Source organism: Halichoeres trimaculatus, unplaced genomic scaffold (genome assembly GCF_033239565.1).
Source record: "Halichoeres trimaculatus isolate MK-OKI-2021-1 unplaced genomic scaffold, fHalTri1.1 fHalTri1_scaffold_7, whole genome shotgun sequence".
Classification (NCBI taxonomy): Eukaryota; Metazoa; Chordata; class Actinopteri; order Labriformes; family Labridae; genus Halichoeres; species Halichoeres trimaculatus.
The window spans coordinates 33,511,917-33,529,389 of NW_027437185.1; the positions used below are offsets into that span (position 1 = coordinate 33,511,917).

General features: G+C 38.5%; 2 protein-coding genes across 3 annotated transcripts in view; both read left to right on the forward strand.

Annotated features, from left to right (window-relative positions):
- Positions 1-755: 755 nt before the first annotated feature.
- Positions 756-2,575, forward strand: ltc4s (leukotriene C4 synthase). Its single transcript, XM_074673674.1, has 5 exons — positions 756-813; positions 1,245-1,344; positions 2,037-2,107; positions 2,269-2,350; positions 2,434-2,575. Exons 1-5 carry the CDS (start codon positions 756-758, stop codon positions 2,573-2,575), a joined length of 453 nt encoding a protein of 150 aa, XP_074529775.1.
- Positions 2,576-8,627: 6,052 nt separating this feature from the next.
- Positions 8,628-17,473, forward strand: part of ccdc69 (coiled-coil domain containing 69) — a 33,046-nt gene continuing 24,200 nt past the window's right edge. For both annotated transcript variants that reach the window (XM_074674798.1, XM_074674799.1), the window contains exon 1: positions 8,628-8,771. In XM_074674798.1, the coding sequence (XP_074530899.1) occupies positions 8,751-8,771 (21 nt within the window). In that variant the 5' untranslated portion in view covers positions 8,628-8,750. The remainder of the gene's footprint in view (positions 8,772-17,473) is intronic.

A 17,473-nucleotide genomic window follows, 5' to 3' on the forward strand; every position in this document is an offset into this window, starting at 1 on the left:
TTGTTGTTTTTTTCGATTTCAAAGTTAAGCCTGAGTTTCATTTGTATATGGTCCCAAAATTTCCTATTTATTCGAACATTTAATTTTCTGAAAAGAAGCTTTAAAGAATCTAAAACCTTTGCTGGTGTTCTGCCTGTTACTTGCTGACGTGAACAGGACATGAGTTACAATTTTCCATCAGGCCTGCCTATATTCTGGCATGGGGTTAATTATTATTTGGTCCAATCTTCTGTCTTTACTCACATTAAAACATTCAGCTCAGTGAGAAAAAGCTTTATCCAACTTTGCTGATGTTCTGCCTGCCACTGATTTTGACATACAGGAGATGACTGTTTTCATTTTTCTCAGGCAGGTCAAAGTCTGGCCTGAGGTCCATAATTTTTGGCCCAAACATCCAGTTTTACTCACATTAAAAAGTTAAACCTTTACTGATGTTCTGCCTGCCACGTTCTGAATATTATTTGCCAAGAACAGATATTGATATAGGAGTTTAAAAACTAAAAGACAACATGTGATGATTATTATTTTCTGACTAGTTTGATTTTTTTTCTTTCCAAAAATGAACAAAGAAGAAAATTCAAACGCTGTGTGAGAAACATGATCTGACCCATCAGGACTCCTTAGGGTGGGTTAACCTGGTCTGGTTGATTGCTCACTGAGTGTTTAAGCTCCTCCCCTTCAGGTGTGTTACCTGCTCAGCGTGTGTGTTCTCTCAGTCCTCACTTGTGGCTCTGACTACTCGTCTGTCGTCAGAGATGTTGGATGAAGCCGTCATCATCGCTGCTGTGACCGTGCTCGGGGTTCTGGAGCAAGGTGAGTGAAGCATGCTGGGAAATGGGAAAGAGAAGCCACTTGATTTGATAAAAACTGATCAATGTTTGGTTGTTTGGAGGTTTTGTGACAGTTTCTACAGATGAAAACTAAAAACAGGAGTTTTAACTCAGATTAGTTTGATCTTTATCAGATGTGAGGGATTTGCTCTGGTTTTCTGTAGGTTTGTTCTGTTACTCGTCTGCCCTCAGGGGAAGTTGTTTTGCTTTATGGACCCACTTTGCATTTATGACACACACACACACAAATGGAAATGATGCTTTGCTTTTTCTTCTGTCAGTGGTATCTGAGCAGAATTAAAATTTTACTCCCTGGTGTTTGGATTTACTGATTTTCCTCTAATAAAAAGAATAATTTCAACATGTTTTAAACAATTACAAGTTTGGGTAAAAATTGATTGTGTGTGTTTGCAGCTTATTTCTCTCTGCAGGTGATCTACGCCAGGAGGAAGTACTCAGTTTCTCCACCCGCCACCACTGGGCCTCCAGAGTTTGAGAGGCTTTTCCGAGCTCAGTGAGTCTTTTTTTTTATCTTACTTATAAAATGTTAAATCTTTTGGGTTTTTTTGTCCCACCATCTCCAAAATAATGTGGAAAGCAAACAAAAGATGAGATAAAATCAACAGATCTTACCGAAAAAGTTAAGTACTACCCAAATAAATCCCAAGAATAAATTTATGATTTTATGGGAATAAAGTTTCAGTGTAGGAAAAGTTATGAATTTATTAGAACAAATCAAAATTTTCCCAGAATATAGTTTTAATTTATAGGAATAATGCTGCAAGAGAAGACATTGTTTGTGAAAGAGTTAAGTTTTAATTAAAAATAATAAAGTTGTCATTCTACATGAGTTAATAAACTTAAAGAACAAGAGCTGTGAATTACCAAGAATAAAACTGTAACTTAATTTGAACAAAGTGTTGATGTTATGAGGATTAAGTCTTATTTTAAGAAATTAAAGTTTCCAAGATTAATGTTATAAAATCATGACTGTACTTCTATATACTTGCAAATGTATATTTAAACTACTGAAATTTCAAGTTTTCACTTTTTTCCCTCTTATTTATGACTTTTTTCTAGAAATCAGTTTATATGTTTCTAAGAAGCAGGTTTTCTTAAGATTCAACCATAAAGGTCTTAAAATACTGTAATAGATCCACAGTTTAAAGTCTCCAGGTTTCTCTCTTTCTGTGTCTGTGTGTTCAGAGCAAACTGTTCAGAGTATTTCCCTATCTTCATCATCGTCCTCTGGATGTCTGGACTTTTCTTTAGCCAAGGTAAGCTCACTGTCTGACTCTCAGATTCTCAGATTCAGGGTCTGAGGGTGGAGTGTTCAAAGTCTAAAAACCAAAACAAAGCGCTGAAGGACACTAACTCAGTCAGTTTAGCCTTTTCTCTCAGTATTTTATGAAGTATTTATCCTGAGTGTGTGTTTCAGGTGTGTCCTCACTCTGTGGTCTAGTCTACCTCTATGCACGCCTCAGATACTTTCACGGATATTCAGAGTCGACTCAGGGACGGTATGGAGTGCCTCCTGCTGGCATGTTTTCAAAGTATTCACACTCTGAGAAGACTTTAGATAACCTCATGTGTCTGTGTTCAGGCTGGCTCCACTTTACCTGAGCGCTCAGGTTCTCTGGATGCTCATTGGTTCCTCAGCCCTCGGAGTGATCCTCACCTTCTGCAGGGTTCACCTGGACCTGGACCTGTTGTACTGGCTCAGGTCTGCCCTCATGTTAGACTGACAGGAGAGGAGTGAGCTGCTGGTTGTTAGGGCCAAGGGTCAAAGTCAGGAGAGGAGATATTACATTTTTTTATTTTTAATGTGTTTATATATTTATACATTTTTAATGATTTAAAGGTTCAAGAAAAGAGTCATGTGACTATATCGGCAGGTCCTCACTGGCTGGTTTTTGATTGGTTATCTTTGCGCTAAAATCTATCTGATTTATTTTGTCTCTTCTGTCACTTAACATTTAATACTGTTTAATAAACTGATAAGGAGCTGCAGTGGCCAGATTCACCACAAGGTGGCAGCATTTCATTTAAAACTTGGTGACTGATACTACAGCACTGGTTTGCACCAACACTGAGTTAAGATGAACTTCAAGAGGTGTTGATTCAAGTATCAAATATAAGTCAGACTTTAGACCTCTTTTTCAGGAAGATAACGATCATGACTTTATCAACATGTGTATGTAGCACTTAAAAAAAACAAATTTATAAAATGCTTCGATGGTTAAAAACAGACAGAGAATCAATAATCAGGGGTGTAAAGATTACAGAAATAAAATAAATAAATCAATAAAACCATTAAGAAAGATAACCAAAAAAAAAAAAACACATTAAAGTGAAATTCACACATTAGAATTTTTAACATGCTTGAAAAGGTAAAACTACATCAAAGCAGGTCTGTAATTGTGAGTTTAAAGAAGTGATTTAAGAGACATCACAGACTGAGCTTTATCTCCTCAGAAAGGATGTTATGAAGCCAAGGGGCCCAGAGGAAAAAACATTGATTCCCTTTAATTTCAGGCTTGGCTTTGGCTCATAAAGTGTTGAAAATTTTCTGAGATTAAACTTGGGGCAAGACCTTGACAAGCTTGAAAAGTGATCAGTTAAACCTTAAAATTGATTCTGAAACGCAAAGTGATCCAGAGGAGAGAAGCGGGGACAAGAGAGATGTGATGTCATACGTTAAAACCAGGAAGAAATCTTACCACAGTGTCGGAATTCCGGAACCATGAAATCAAGATTCTGAGATTTTAAGGTAGGATGTAAAATTCTAGAACTCTTGCACTGACATAAAAAATTCTGACTTTGAAGCCATAGTTCTAGAATTCTGATTTTAAAGTTAGAATAAAAAATAATCTAAAAAAACTGATAATTTCCATGTTGATTACCTGTAAGTAAGACTGTTTATTCATTCTTTCATAGAACTTTTACTGATTTGTCTGAAGCTCATTTGTTTGGGGCAGCTTGTACACAAAGACATTAAACACAGAAATGTGCTGTTGATGATTTATAGAGTAAGTTTTTCTAAAAGAAAGAGAATAAATATTATTAAAGGCTCTGTAGTTATGAGGATAAAAGCTCCTTAAACAGAATATAATCAATTAGGCAGCTCTGTGTAACATCAACGCCTGTTCGCACTGTGTATGTGTGCTTTCTCTGAGCTTTAATCACTCACAATGAACTGATGTGTATTTATAGAACACCTCGGCCTCAGTTTATATTAAGATCTACACACACACATATACACAAACACACTCACTCAGGTATGTTATGCATGTTCACACACAAAAAGAGGAGTGAAACTTTTCAGACAGAAACCAAAGTTTGACGTTAAAAATACAAAAGTGATGTTTAATAAAAAAGTGTCAGATCACACAAAAAGTCATAAACGTTTTTCATCATCTTGTACATTTTTTGTTTTACAATCACAAAGGAGGGAAAACACAAAAAGTATAATTGCTACAATTAGTATGACAAACCCAGAAATAAGACTACAAAATAAAACTATAAACCAACTGAAGACTTCAGGAATACACTCAGAGAGACACAGGGGTGTTTACAAAAGTTTGAGAGTAGATTAATACAGTAGGAAACCTGAAAACAAGACAGAAAACTGAAAAATTAAGCGCTACAAACACAAAATGTGAATAAAAAATGAATGAGTGAATGAAAAAACAGGAAGTCGAGAAGCACATGAAAACAACAATGTATGCCCTTCAAAATAAAATATGAAATCATAAACACATACAACTTTTTTTGAAAAAATTACGTTATTCTGAAGCAGCTTTTAACAAGCCCTAAAACCTCTGAAGACGTCAGTTTTATGTCACAGAACATCCCAAAGTTTTATTTTACCTCCGAGGAAAGAGGATCGAGAAGAGAGGAGGGGAATCAAAGAATCAATACCACTTCTTGGGTGTTGCAGTAAAACGGACTTCTCCTCCACATCCTGTCTGCTCTCTTTCTCCTCTGGCAGCCATGTTGTTTTTCTGCCAACACAAATACCTGCAGATCGTCAGCCGGAACACACGTCATCTTTATCGCAACAAAAACAGAAACACCCAGCCCTAACCAGACTCCTTGTCCCACACGGAGCCCAAAGTGAGTCACGCCTCAACAGAAAGGAACTCAAACATGGAGTCAGTTGAAACTCAGAATTCAGGGAGGTGTGTTTTTCAGCAGGAACGTAAAGATAGAGCAGTAAATAGTAAAATATTTGCCCCTGAAATGGAGAAACGTAACTGTATAAATGTTTATTACAGAGTATCAGCTGATGTCCTGCTGGGTGTGAATCACTCAGCAGGTGTTTTTAGCAGGTATCACACCTTCCTTCCTCCTGTGTGAGTGTGTAATCCTCATCTTTGTGAACGAGATCAGGTTAAGACTTCCTCACACATTTCCTCCATCATTCGCTCTGCCTCAGCCAATCAGCTTTAAGCTCTTAATTGGATCAGGTAAGAAGGAGCCGAGGTGAGGAGTTCAGGTGCATCAGGAGATGTTGAAACTTTAATGTGTGTTTGAGTTGATTTTTGGCTGAGAAAAAGGGCAAACGGCTAAGATATGAGGTACAAGAAACTTTAGTCACCATTGTCTCTAGAGTTAGCTAGAGCTAGCTCTAGAACAAATCCATCTGCTGTGAAAGCACCATCTAAACCAGCACAAGCTAAATATCCTTCATGCTAACAGGTTGACAGAGATGAAGAGCTGTCAGACCTGGTTGGAAACAGGAATCATTTATTTCCTGGGTGAAGAGCTCCTTACACACGTGTGCCTTTAAGACTTTTTAAAGACAACATGGTCTTAGGTCTAAGTGCAGACTCCCACTTCTCGAGTATCTCTGATGGTTTAAAAGAGAAACCAGCCACCAAAGGTAGAGATTGAAACTCTTTAAATTTAAAACTCAAAGACTCAGAAAATGTCCTCACAATCAAAACTGTCCTCAAAAGAAAAGTCGTACATCAAGAGAATGTCCCCACAAGTATATAAGGACAAAGTCAAATACAGAATTCATCAGCAGAATGTGGGCAAACTCCTGTTGGCACATGAAATGTATCACTTCAGTAAAAATGCACTTACATTTAAAGTAAGAAAGAACAAGATTAAAATGTAGTGTTCATCTGATTATTGTATCTAAAATCAGTTTTAGTGAGTCTTCTTTCTTCACCTTTAACATCACTGTTGCTGCTTGATAGGAATATTAAACTACATGTTATATTTCTGTATTTATGCTCCTCTAAATCCAAAGTAACCCCCCAAGCTGTGAGAACAAACCTCTCTGACCTCTGAATAGCAGAGTCAGATGTAGGCGACTTATCTACATTCTAACACGGCTCATAACACACACAGGCCTGTTCATGTATGTTACACACACACTCTCTCTGGGGTGGGTTCCTGTGTGGTATGTGTATTTGTGTTTATATTTAGCCTGAACTTGCAGCAGTTGTTGTTTTCAGCGTCAAAATAACTTTCATCCAACTTTCCAACAGCTGCTTCACTTTCTGTTTCTGCAACACATGACATCACAGTGTCATGACATCACACGACAGACCACGCCCCTTACATAGGTCCTAAACACCAAAATGCCTTTGTTGTTGTTGTTGTTGAATGATGGAGGCATTAACTCTGAGAGAATTTATATCTTTTATGACTGATGTTAAAGTATTTTTGTATTAGTCCTAGTTACCGTAAAACCTCTAATAGATTGCACACACATATACAAGACAGTTAATTCACACAAGTTTCCACATTAAGAGCCTATGTGACATTATGACACAATGATAAAGGACACTAGGATGCAATCCCAAGGACTTCTTCTGTTTTTGAACAGCTGTTGTAAACTGGATATCCACTGACACATTCAGCTGAAGGTCTCCAGTTTACAGGGTCACTGTTTAAACTGGAACACCAGGAGCTGACAGAGACACATTCACACTATCAGGCTCAAAGAAGACCATTGGTTCGGAGGTACTAAACCAAGTCCATCACAGCTGGAGGTCATATTATTGGGGGCAGAGGGTAATTAAAAACTCCATTCAGAAAGTTCCTGGATCCCTGGAAAGTACTACCCCTTGGAGCTAAACTTAGACCCTAATTCCTGTGGTTGAAAAGCACTTTAAATGCTTATCAAGACCAAACCTTGATTAGCTCATTTTGCTGTCATGAATGTGGAGTGTTTTGTTGTAACACTTAAAATCTTTTCTTCTTTGTAATGGTAAATATATGTAGTTATTTATTTTTGCATCGTCTTAGCGATACTGGAAAAAATTGTTCAAGCAATAAACTTACATAACTTGGTAATAAAGGCGTGCGTGTGCGTTTGTCAGTCAAAATGTCCTCATAAGAGCAGAAAAACCAGTAACTTTAAACACAAAGCAAGACTTCAGGGGTGCCCTGTACATCCTGTGAGTGCGAGTCTGTGTGTGTGTGTGTGTGTGTGTGTGTGTGTGTGTGTGTGTGTGTGTGTGTGTGTGTGTGTGTGTGTGTGTGTGTGTGTTTTATAGGTTTAACTTTTGCTCGTATAAACATCCATAAAACAGAAGCAGGAGGAGAAAAACCTTTGCAGGACTATAAATCTGAGACTAAAACCACAACTACAGTCGCCAACTTGGATTCAATTCTCATTTACACTGATGGGATTTAATCAATAACATCTGTACACACACACTCACACACACAGTTTTCAAAGGCTGATATCAGCCTTTAAAAATGTGATGATGTCACAGGTTTCAGACGGTGTTTAAGTGGAAGCACCTTGAAGTTCAGCTGCAGGTCAACACGCTGATAACACCTAAGCATGACACCTTCAGGTGTTAAATAATCAATACAAATATCTTAAAAACAAAGTTTGACATCCAGTCTCAGGATAACAGAGATTGTTTTTCTTGTGATGGCTTGATATCTCAGATGATCCAGAGAAAGAAAACATCACAGCTTTGATAAGTGATAGACACAGAATGCAGTTCCTCGAGTGTCCACTAGAGGCTGGCTTCAAAACAGAATTAGTCCCCATAGAGCCCCATGTTAACATTACAGTCCAAATTAACATATCCACTGTTTTTTTGTTTTTAAATACAGATTTTCTGCCTTTTAATCTTGTAATCAGAGGTATAAACATTGATGTTGGGATTAACCATGCAGATTATCAAACCTCTACATATTCATATGTTGTAGAAAGCCCTTTAATCTGTATACTGATCAAAACAATCTAGATCGTAATTATATTGTAACAAGATGTTCATAAGATTAGCTAAAATGATGAGGTAGCCGCCTAATTGGTTTGTGATATATTGAAGGATTGACCATAGTTGTGCTCCCACAAGCCCCTCAGAGGGCTGACCAATCAGGGTGAAGGGGGTTTGTGGAGCGGGAGGCCTTAGAGAAACAACTGCTAAATTAATCATTCCTGACAGAGGCTGAAATAAGTGTTTACTAAAAACATTAGAGAGAGAAACACAGATGTTTTATTGAGCCGTAAATCAAAGAATAAAAAATTTGAAAAGAAAACTCACCTCCCCCCTCTTAAAATTCCAAACTCTGGGTTTAAAGTCAGAATTATGACGTTTTCCCCCGAAGTCTTACCCCAAAATTCTCATATTTAATTAGATTTTTATCCCGTCATTTAATTTTTTTAAGACCTAATCTCATAAAACTTTATTTAGTAGCCTTAACATTGTTTCTTACGGTAAAAGTAGTCGTGTTGGAAGTCTCCGGTGTGTCCCTGAAAGCAGCACAGCCAAGCCCCGCCCCCCGTTGCTGGCGGTCTCAGCGGTGCGTTCAGGGAGTTTTTCAGAGTGTTTGAAAGTTGTCAACAGACCTGGAGGGAGGAAGAAGAAAGAGAACAAACAGAAGAGGAGTACCGGAGAGCTTGAGCGGCTTCACACCGACACAGAGCTCGGCGGAGGAGGGATGGGCTGCAGCCACAGTAAGGTGAGAACCACAGACACCGTAACCGGTAGAAAACCTCAGGTTATCGGTAGAAGTTCGGCTGTTTCTGGCGGTGTGAGTTCATTAGCAGGCGGCCGGTGGCTGCTGCTGCTGCACGGCGACAAAACGTGCAGGGAATGAGCTCCGGGTTGAAATGAACCGTGTGCACAAAACCAAACTTACTTCTTATAAATTAATGTTTTATTTATGAGCAACAGAAGTGAAGCTTGGTGGCTCTTTGGCGCCTAAATTTAAAATCACGATTAAAAAACGTTAACGCTACTTTTTTGTCCGTCTTTAGTGAACATCTGTTTTTCATCTCACTCCGTGTTTGAATCTCAGAGCTGCTTTCTCACGGTCCTGTGCGTTGATGGACATTCATCACTGGTTTTCCAAATACATGGCACTTAAAGGCAACATGTGGACGTTTTTATCTCGAAAACTACCCCAAAAATCATCCTCCTACAACAAATTTATCATACATACGATTTTAAATGGATTTATCGTGATTCTATCCCTTAAGTTAGGCATTCATAGGTCTAAATATCCTGAAAGTATTTTCGTTAACATGTATTGGTTTATAAAAATAATTACTGTGTCTTATTAAATTATAATAATCTTACTCAAAGTCATGTTTTGGTTCTAAATCTTTAACAATATTTTTGTATGTATATATATTTTTTTGCATTATATGGAAAACTACACTAGTTTACCATAGAAAATCTCTTTTTGTTGTGGTATCAAAGTAATTTGAAAAGTTCCACAGTATCAATGACACCTAAATGCACCATGTTTTCATCTCCTCTGCTATCCTCTTAATAACACAGACAAATAAATAGTGTTTTAATGACTTTAGTTAACTTACTTTAAATAACTTTCTACTGTTTGTGACATAATTGGGTGATGTAATGTGTTTTTCTTAATCATTGTTATGGAGCCTTGTGTCTTTTCTGTTTTCGGACATAATGCAGTGACGTATCTGCTTCATTAAAGTAGTAAAAATTAGGGATGCACGATATTATCGGCACAATATCGGTATCGGCTGATATAAGCTTAAAAACACGTTATCGGTATTGGCAGATATAAAAATTTCTGCCGATAGGCACAGCTGATAAGTATTATTTTCTATCTGAAAAATAAGCTCCTTAAATAAAATGTAGCACTTCATTTATTTGCACTGCAGAGCTCTGTGTCTGTCACCAGGTTGTTACAGTAGCTCTAAAATAATCAAATGCAACTTGGTTATGTTTAAAAATGCATTGTACATTTAAAGTTCATGTGATCAAAAAAAAATGTTTTTCTGTATTTCAATACTGAATGTCTTGAGTTTGAAAAAATAATACATTTCTTATTTATGGTAAAATCAAATGTTTTTTGTCTTATCTTATGTGTGTTTCTTAAACAAATAAGACCGTCACAATAAGAGTAACATATAAATTCTAGTACAGGATAGACTTAGCTTTTTTTTTACAGTGAAAAAAACAAACAAACTTGTGATTATCAGTATCGGCCAAAAGGGGTTTCGATATATCAGCATATCGGATATCGGAAAAAATCCAATATTGTGCATCCCTAGTAAAAATCTTGTTGGATATCCCATAATATCTCACAATCCCTAGTTTTTATCAATATGATGCAGTGTGGTAACATAAATAAACACAATTAACAGTCATTTTTTATATTCATGAGGAAAACTGCACAAAATACCTTAAAAAAAGTATTTGTTTTCGCGAAATTAGCAAAATTAAGTTGTAATTGAAAAGTGCCAAAGCAACAATGTCACATAAACACACCATACAAGGAGTGTTTTTATGATTTTAAAGTATATTAATGATTATTAAATTGTTAACATGCAGTGGTGTCGCTAGCTCCCTGTGGCAAGCAAGAAGACAGTGGCAGCATAACTACAGGGTACCAAAGTGGACAAAATAGAATGTGAGGGGAAAAATATGAGACTTTAATTGTGTCCTGATCTTTGTGAGGATTCTGACAGCCCTAGTTTTTAAACACTGCCCTTTTTTAAATTAAGTTGCTAGAACATTCTGTATTTCATCTTTCAGTTTAATATAATCTTGATATAAAAAAAGAGTCATCCACAGTTGTAAAGTTAGTTGCACTTTGAAACTTTAAATTGGTGTGATCGTGCGCTCCTTTAAAGTGCCAGTATTTCTGTGCCGTAGGATTTAATGTCAGTTATTCTTTCCCACAGAGGGGAGAACTTGGACAGCTGTTGTCTCTCACGGTTATTGATAGAAAATGACGAAGTGGCCGAGGCTCCATGTGGGTCACTGGTTTCCAAACTGAGCAGGAGCTGCCTGTGTTGAGTTTGATAACATTTTATCACGCTAGTCAAGCTGAATCACGTCACATCTCTTTGTAAACCGGCTTTTATCCAAAGATCCAGCTCTTTTTTTCTAACATCTGAAGTCGTTTGTGCACTAAATGAGCTTTGATTTGTGGTCTGAAAATGTGCTGGTGGCTCTGCAGACAGTGTTTGGATACAGTTGTACAAATGAAGCAGAGCAGAGCTAATGCTGCAATGCATCCTGGGACTTGTAGGCTCTTTTAATCAGGAGCTGATTTAACTTCTTACCAGATCTATAGATCTTTGCGCTGTAACAGTGATAGAAATATGTATTCTACCTGTTTGTAATCCAGGTGGTTTCCCCACAGGAGCACTTTTAGGTGCCGTTGCGTAACGTGGACGCAGTAAATCTTTGATTAGCTGAGAATAGAACAGATTTAGAGGCTCAGAGGCTGAGCTGCTGCTGCAGGAGATCAGTGACACCAACCACAGACCCCTGCTGAGAGTTTAAATAAAGGTTTGATTGAATTAAACAGATTCACCTGTACTCACCTGCTGGAGCTCCTGATAGTGACATAAGGAGACATAAGGAGAAACGATCTCATGGTGTTATTTTAGGTAATGAGTTGTAAAACTCATATTTTACTTTGCACACACACACTCACAGTTTTAAATACTTTTACGTGCAGAGGTAAAATGTTGGTTTTCACGCCTCCAGCTCTCTGTCTCACACTCGTCCAGTTGTCTCAGAGCCAACAGATGGTCTGCAGGTCCGCAGGTCTCTGAGGTTACAGTTTTCCACAAGGCTGAAGCTTCACACTGTAAACCTGGACTGAGTTTATGTCTGAGGTGTTACACAGCGAGCCGACAGGTTGTTTAAGAGATAAAAACTTCGCCGTGTGAGGAGAGTTTAGAAAATAAGAGCTGGTTTGACTCAGAGCTTTTAAAAAATCCAAATATTTGAAAGAAGTTCAGCTAAAAAGTTTCTGCTCCTCAGTCTGACCCTCAGTGTTTGCACTCAAACAGACCATGGCTCCGTTCATTTCACTTAAACCGCTCAATTTTTCTTTTATTTTTAGAGATTTTCAAGAGGACAGGAGCTGGAGAACAGATACTCAGTTAATTGAGATTAATAACATTTCAATCACTTTCCAGTTTTTTTCCACTGGTCGGGTTTTTAATGTCTTTTAAAAAGATTTGACTTATTTAATACTTGCTTTGGACTCATAAACTGATCTAACCGGAAGTTTTCAGAAGTGAAATATGTTGAGAAGTTTAATTATATCACTGTTGTTCAGCAGGAACCAAGAAGACACTGTGGCAGATTAGCTACAGTGCGCCATAATGGATAAAATAGAATGTAATTCAAAAATTTCCAACCATAATTTCATCACATTTAACATGTTAGTTCTGAAAGCTTTGGTTTTCAAAAACTAAGAAAATATCAGCTTTTAAGGATTAAGTCGCTGAAACTTGGACTAACATCCGTGTCAATCAAACTGTTTATTTCCTGAATTAATCTATTGAACTTTAAGCTTTGAAATGTTGTGAAACGGGCCCCAAGAAAACACTTTGAGGTGTCACACACCCAGCTGACCGTTTGTTTAAAGGATAAGACAATTCAGGAACACTGAGGAGAGTGTTTTTAAAGTTGGACTTTAAGCTTAGAGACCCAAATATTTGAGTTCATCGTTAAGTCTTTGTCTAACCTTTAAGTGTCATTAGTTAAACAGAGAGAAGATGTGTCTGTACTGAAAAAAATTAACCTTTTTAATACTTTTTAAATATCCAGAAATGTTGACCTACATCAGTCTTTTTTGGATATGTTAGTGACATTGGAACAAGTTTATTGAAATAAATCTTTGTTTTGTTTAATAAGTCCCTCCGTTTCAGTCCTGTTAGTGGAATTTGACACTAGAAATGTTTGGTGGAGCATCGTCTCCTTCACAGAGATCTTTTCCTACAACGTTTTGTTTGTTAGAAGAAAAACCCAAACCGCCTCACTTTTTGGAAACAGGAAGCAGACTGAATCTAAAGATTAATAAATTCTTCGAATCATTGGCGAGGAGCGCTCGGTGTGGATTAAGTGATTAAATCAAATCCTAATTGTTGCAGGAAGACCCTGACTTTTCTGAGGTGACATTTCAGACTCAAACTTTCAGCTGCGTCTTGTGACCTGGAGGAGGATCTTTGGGGTCACATGATGATGATGGTTACTCGTGTTTGACTGTGTCTTGCTCTGTGTCCTTTGATCTCCAAGATGAAGACAATTAAACTGTATTATCTATTTATTTTTGCTTTTTTGAGTTTTAGACACCCAGCAGCGCTTGGGTCTGTCTTGTTGCAAACTGCAGCAGATGTTGTGAAGTGTTTTACGTTCAGTGTTCAGAATATTCACAGGCACCTCTCGACTCTAAGGGTGTATTCACACCTGTGGCTTGTTCCCTTTCTTCTGATTCAGGGGCAAAAATGATACAATTGTTCTTCTACTCCTCCAAACCTCCAAAATTAAGATAAAATAATGATAAATACAATAAAATTAAAACGTAAGTTGTAAGCTGGTTGTAAGGCTGTGGCCACGCTATCCAGTTCTTATAATACATCCATGTTTGATGATCACGGCTTATACCTGCTGAGCGTCGCTTAAGTCTGGACAGAAAGTGAGTCTACTGTTACACATGTAAAGGTCCTTTTAAGAGATTAAAAGTTTAAAAGCATTAAACTTAAAAAACAAGTGATTTTACAGTTGTATGTGAGAAGATCACAGAGGGTTGATGATGGAGCTGAAGTTAGGCTTTTATTGGAAGAGTTGCTTCATTCAGGTGTGTTGTTAACTCACTGGCATCTGAACTATGGCGATAAACCGTTCAATTTTCAGACAATATGACCCAAAATGATTACTCTAAATAAGGTTAAGGGTCGGGCTGCGGGTCGTGTTTCAACGAGTCGGATCGGGTTGCGGTACTAATCGGACTGATGCGCGGGTTTGCGGTTTGGGTGCGGGTTTGTACGTCCCCAGGTCGGGGCGGTGCGGATCTTGAAAATTGGACCCGTGCAGGACTCAACTGCCCCAAATGATCCAGGTGTGAATTAGGGCTGCACGATTATCGCAATCGCAATCGCAATCGCAATGTCAGCACACACAATTATGTAATCGCAAAAGAGGATATCGCAATCGCAATCGCAATGTCAGCACATGCAATTCAGATTTTTCTCCATGATAACCAAGCAAGCATGTAGACTCATCATGACACAACTTTTTTTATTAAATCGCAAGCACAATCGCAATCGCAATATTGTCCACCTAATCGCAAATCGCACCTTTTCCCCAAATCGTGCAGCTCTAGTGTGAATACACCCTAAGATTACATCTTTGTTTTTTTTGCCCAAAGGATCAGTCGGAGCCAGCATCAGAAATGCTACTTTAATCTTGTATAAATAGTTTTATCTCTAAAGGCCCAAAGTATCGGACATACCTCACGGCTAGCACTAAGGTCAGCTAGCGACAATCAATGTGACGTCCGAGTTGCTCTTTGACTGCAAAGTTATCGTGTTTGTTTTAAGTTGGGTTGACCAATGAGAGCACAGTATTCAGCACTCTTTAAGTCTTTCATCAGTTTTTATGGATTTCCAAGTCTTGAGACCGGACACACAAACCTTCACTGCCCTGCTCAGACTGGGGAGCACCTGTTGACCGGTGTTGTGGTTTAAAAAGTGATCTGGTTTAAAGGGGGACTTTCACCTGACTGGGCCAAACAATGTTAAAAAAAAGTCTTTGGATCCCAGAAGTCTGAGAAAACCTTTCATTTAAAGATTCTCAGGTTATTCTTGAATATCAAACTTTTTGGCACATTTTTTTTTACTTTTGTATAAATTAAGACTTTAATCCCAGTTTTCTGACTTTCCTCTCTCTGAATTCTGGCTGTATCATCAATTTTGTTGCTATGTGGACAGATATTTCAGCATGTTGCTGGTGCTCCCATCCTCTCTTGAAATGACATAAAGTGATTGTGATGATCGTCGTGTGTAAAATTAAGCCTCAGTTTGTTGCTCCTGGTGCCAAAATTTCATTTTGGATCCTTTCTGGATGACTTGCACTGACTGCCTCTGGGAGTGTGTTACGTCATTGTTTCGTGAGGGAAGCTGAACGAAACTGAAGGCATCAATCAATGATTCATTAAGCTTAAAGGTAAATGTTGTCAAAGGTGGAAAGCAGCTGGACCTGGCTCTTGATTGTCATCCCTGTGTATGACTTTGAATCCTTCAAAGCTTTGTTTACATCCTGCTTTCACGCCTTCTTGTTGTCTGGAAATGTTCACTTCTCTACAACAGGAAGTTGGTTTAACTCTGAGCTGGATTACTCACCTCAGATGTCATGTTTCAGTCTGGTATCTGTGGAAGAAGTGGGGATGTAGGTCACATTTTGTTCTTTAAACTTTAAAAACCATCAAGCAGTTCGTTGCAGCTGATCATGAGACTTTTTATGAAAAGGGCTTTTAAACTGAAGGTTAAGACACAAACAGGAAGTGGAAGAAACCACCTGTTATTATGTGACTCAGGTTGAAGCAGAGATTACGTCCTGATCATTCTGAGGCCGTCTTCATGTGAATCTGATGTAATGTCACCGTGAACCACGAGGCATTCACGGGGCTTCTTGTGTTTTTGCTGTAAATGTCAGGATTTATCTCGGTTTCCATGGTAACGGGGAAACACAACACTGCCGCTGAGATAAATCTACAGAACGTGGGCATGAGAAGAGGCCTAAAAATAGTTCTACATGAGAACTGTCCTCACAACAAGAAGTGAAAGTGTCTGCACCCCTGTCTGTATTTACAGTGTGAAAAAGACAGAAACAGGAAGTAAAGGAAAGAAAATCAAACTCTGACGGTTTGATCTGAACCTCCTCTCCTCACATCCTTTGATATCTTAACACTTTACAGTGCTTAACAGTGATATGTCTGGATATCTGGTCTGTCTCTACTCCGTCATGGCATCAGATCTGATTGGTTACAGTTCAAGTCAATGCGTTTACTTCCTCTGACACAGTCTCAGCTCCGGCAATCCAGAATTCATTACAGCAGAAACGCAAGATAATTTCTCGTCACTGGCTCTAAAACTTAATTTGTGCAGCTTGTTTCAGAATACAACATGTCATATTGAAACTTTCTCTCAAAGCAAAGAAATCTTGATTTTGTCCCTCTGGTGTTCTTGTGGTTTCTTCACATGACTTAAAGCTCAAAAAATCTATTATTCTCTCTTTATCCAGCCTATTTATGGTCTACGATCTGAAACCCTGCGACAGAGCAAGAAACCGGCTGGCAGAAAATGTAACAAACACGCCAGTCACACACGTGTCACACACGCTGGTAGCTTTTTCAATTGGACCGGCGCAATCAAAACCATAAATTAGCGGGGCGAAGCAGGTCTGGCGTTGCCACTGCCAGCCGATCAGAGCAGAGCTCACTGTGGGCTAGGCTTTACCTTTCTCAGCATGTCTTCACCAGCTCAGTTTACAATGCTACAGATGAGTGGCTAACTTATGCTAAAATCTATTAACAGAGACTTCCCGTTCTGACCAGCAGCGTTCAGTCATTAGCCAGTACAGGCTCAGACTAACCAGAGTTATTCAGCTGACATCTCCCACTGTGGGAAACAAAGTCATTACCTGTTCAACAAAAACTCAGCTGTCTCAGTGTCAGTCTTCAGCCTCAAATCCCTCTGCAGCTTTTTCCACCGGTCGTTTCTCCAATATTCAGTCACCGTTGGCACCTGTATCGCTCATAATTCTTCCTTGCTTCAGCCTTTTCCTCCCAACTTTTTTGTTTTCTTCCCTTCCCTGTGGAGGGTAAAAGTAGCAGCTTCCTGGTTTCGGAAGCTGCTCAGCTCCATGATGCTTCAGTAGCTGAGCAGCTAGCTGACGTGAGAGGGGTAGTGGGGAAGGACGAGGCGGGACCATGGGAACGGTGGTTTAGATTGGTCAAGTGTTAAGCCGTTTAGCAGCTGATGTAATGAATGGATTTATTCGTCCTTTTTGCTTTTTATATTGCGTAGGCCAGACCATCCATCCGATAACGGCCTGATAAACAGTGTTATTAATAATTACCAAGCTTCAAAATCGTAGACCATAGCTTTAAGAGGAACTATTGGCTGTCCTTGGTGATTGAGGCCTGCCTGTGCAATGACATTGTCTTGTGAAGATCTTGTGCAATTTTTAGAGGGAGCTTTTTGATCAGTTTACAGACAGATTCAGGGATTTCTGAGCCAAACTATGAATTTAAAGATTCAAGACGCAAAGTGAAAACAGACACCCTGATTCTACGGTTGGCCCTTTTCAGTAAATGATATAAATATACAGTTTTCTGAACTCCAGCTTTAAAAATTGATGTGAAAAATGAACTGC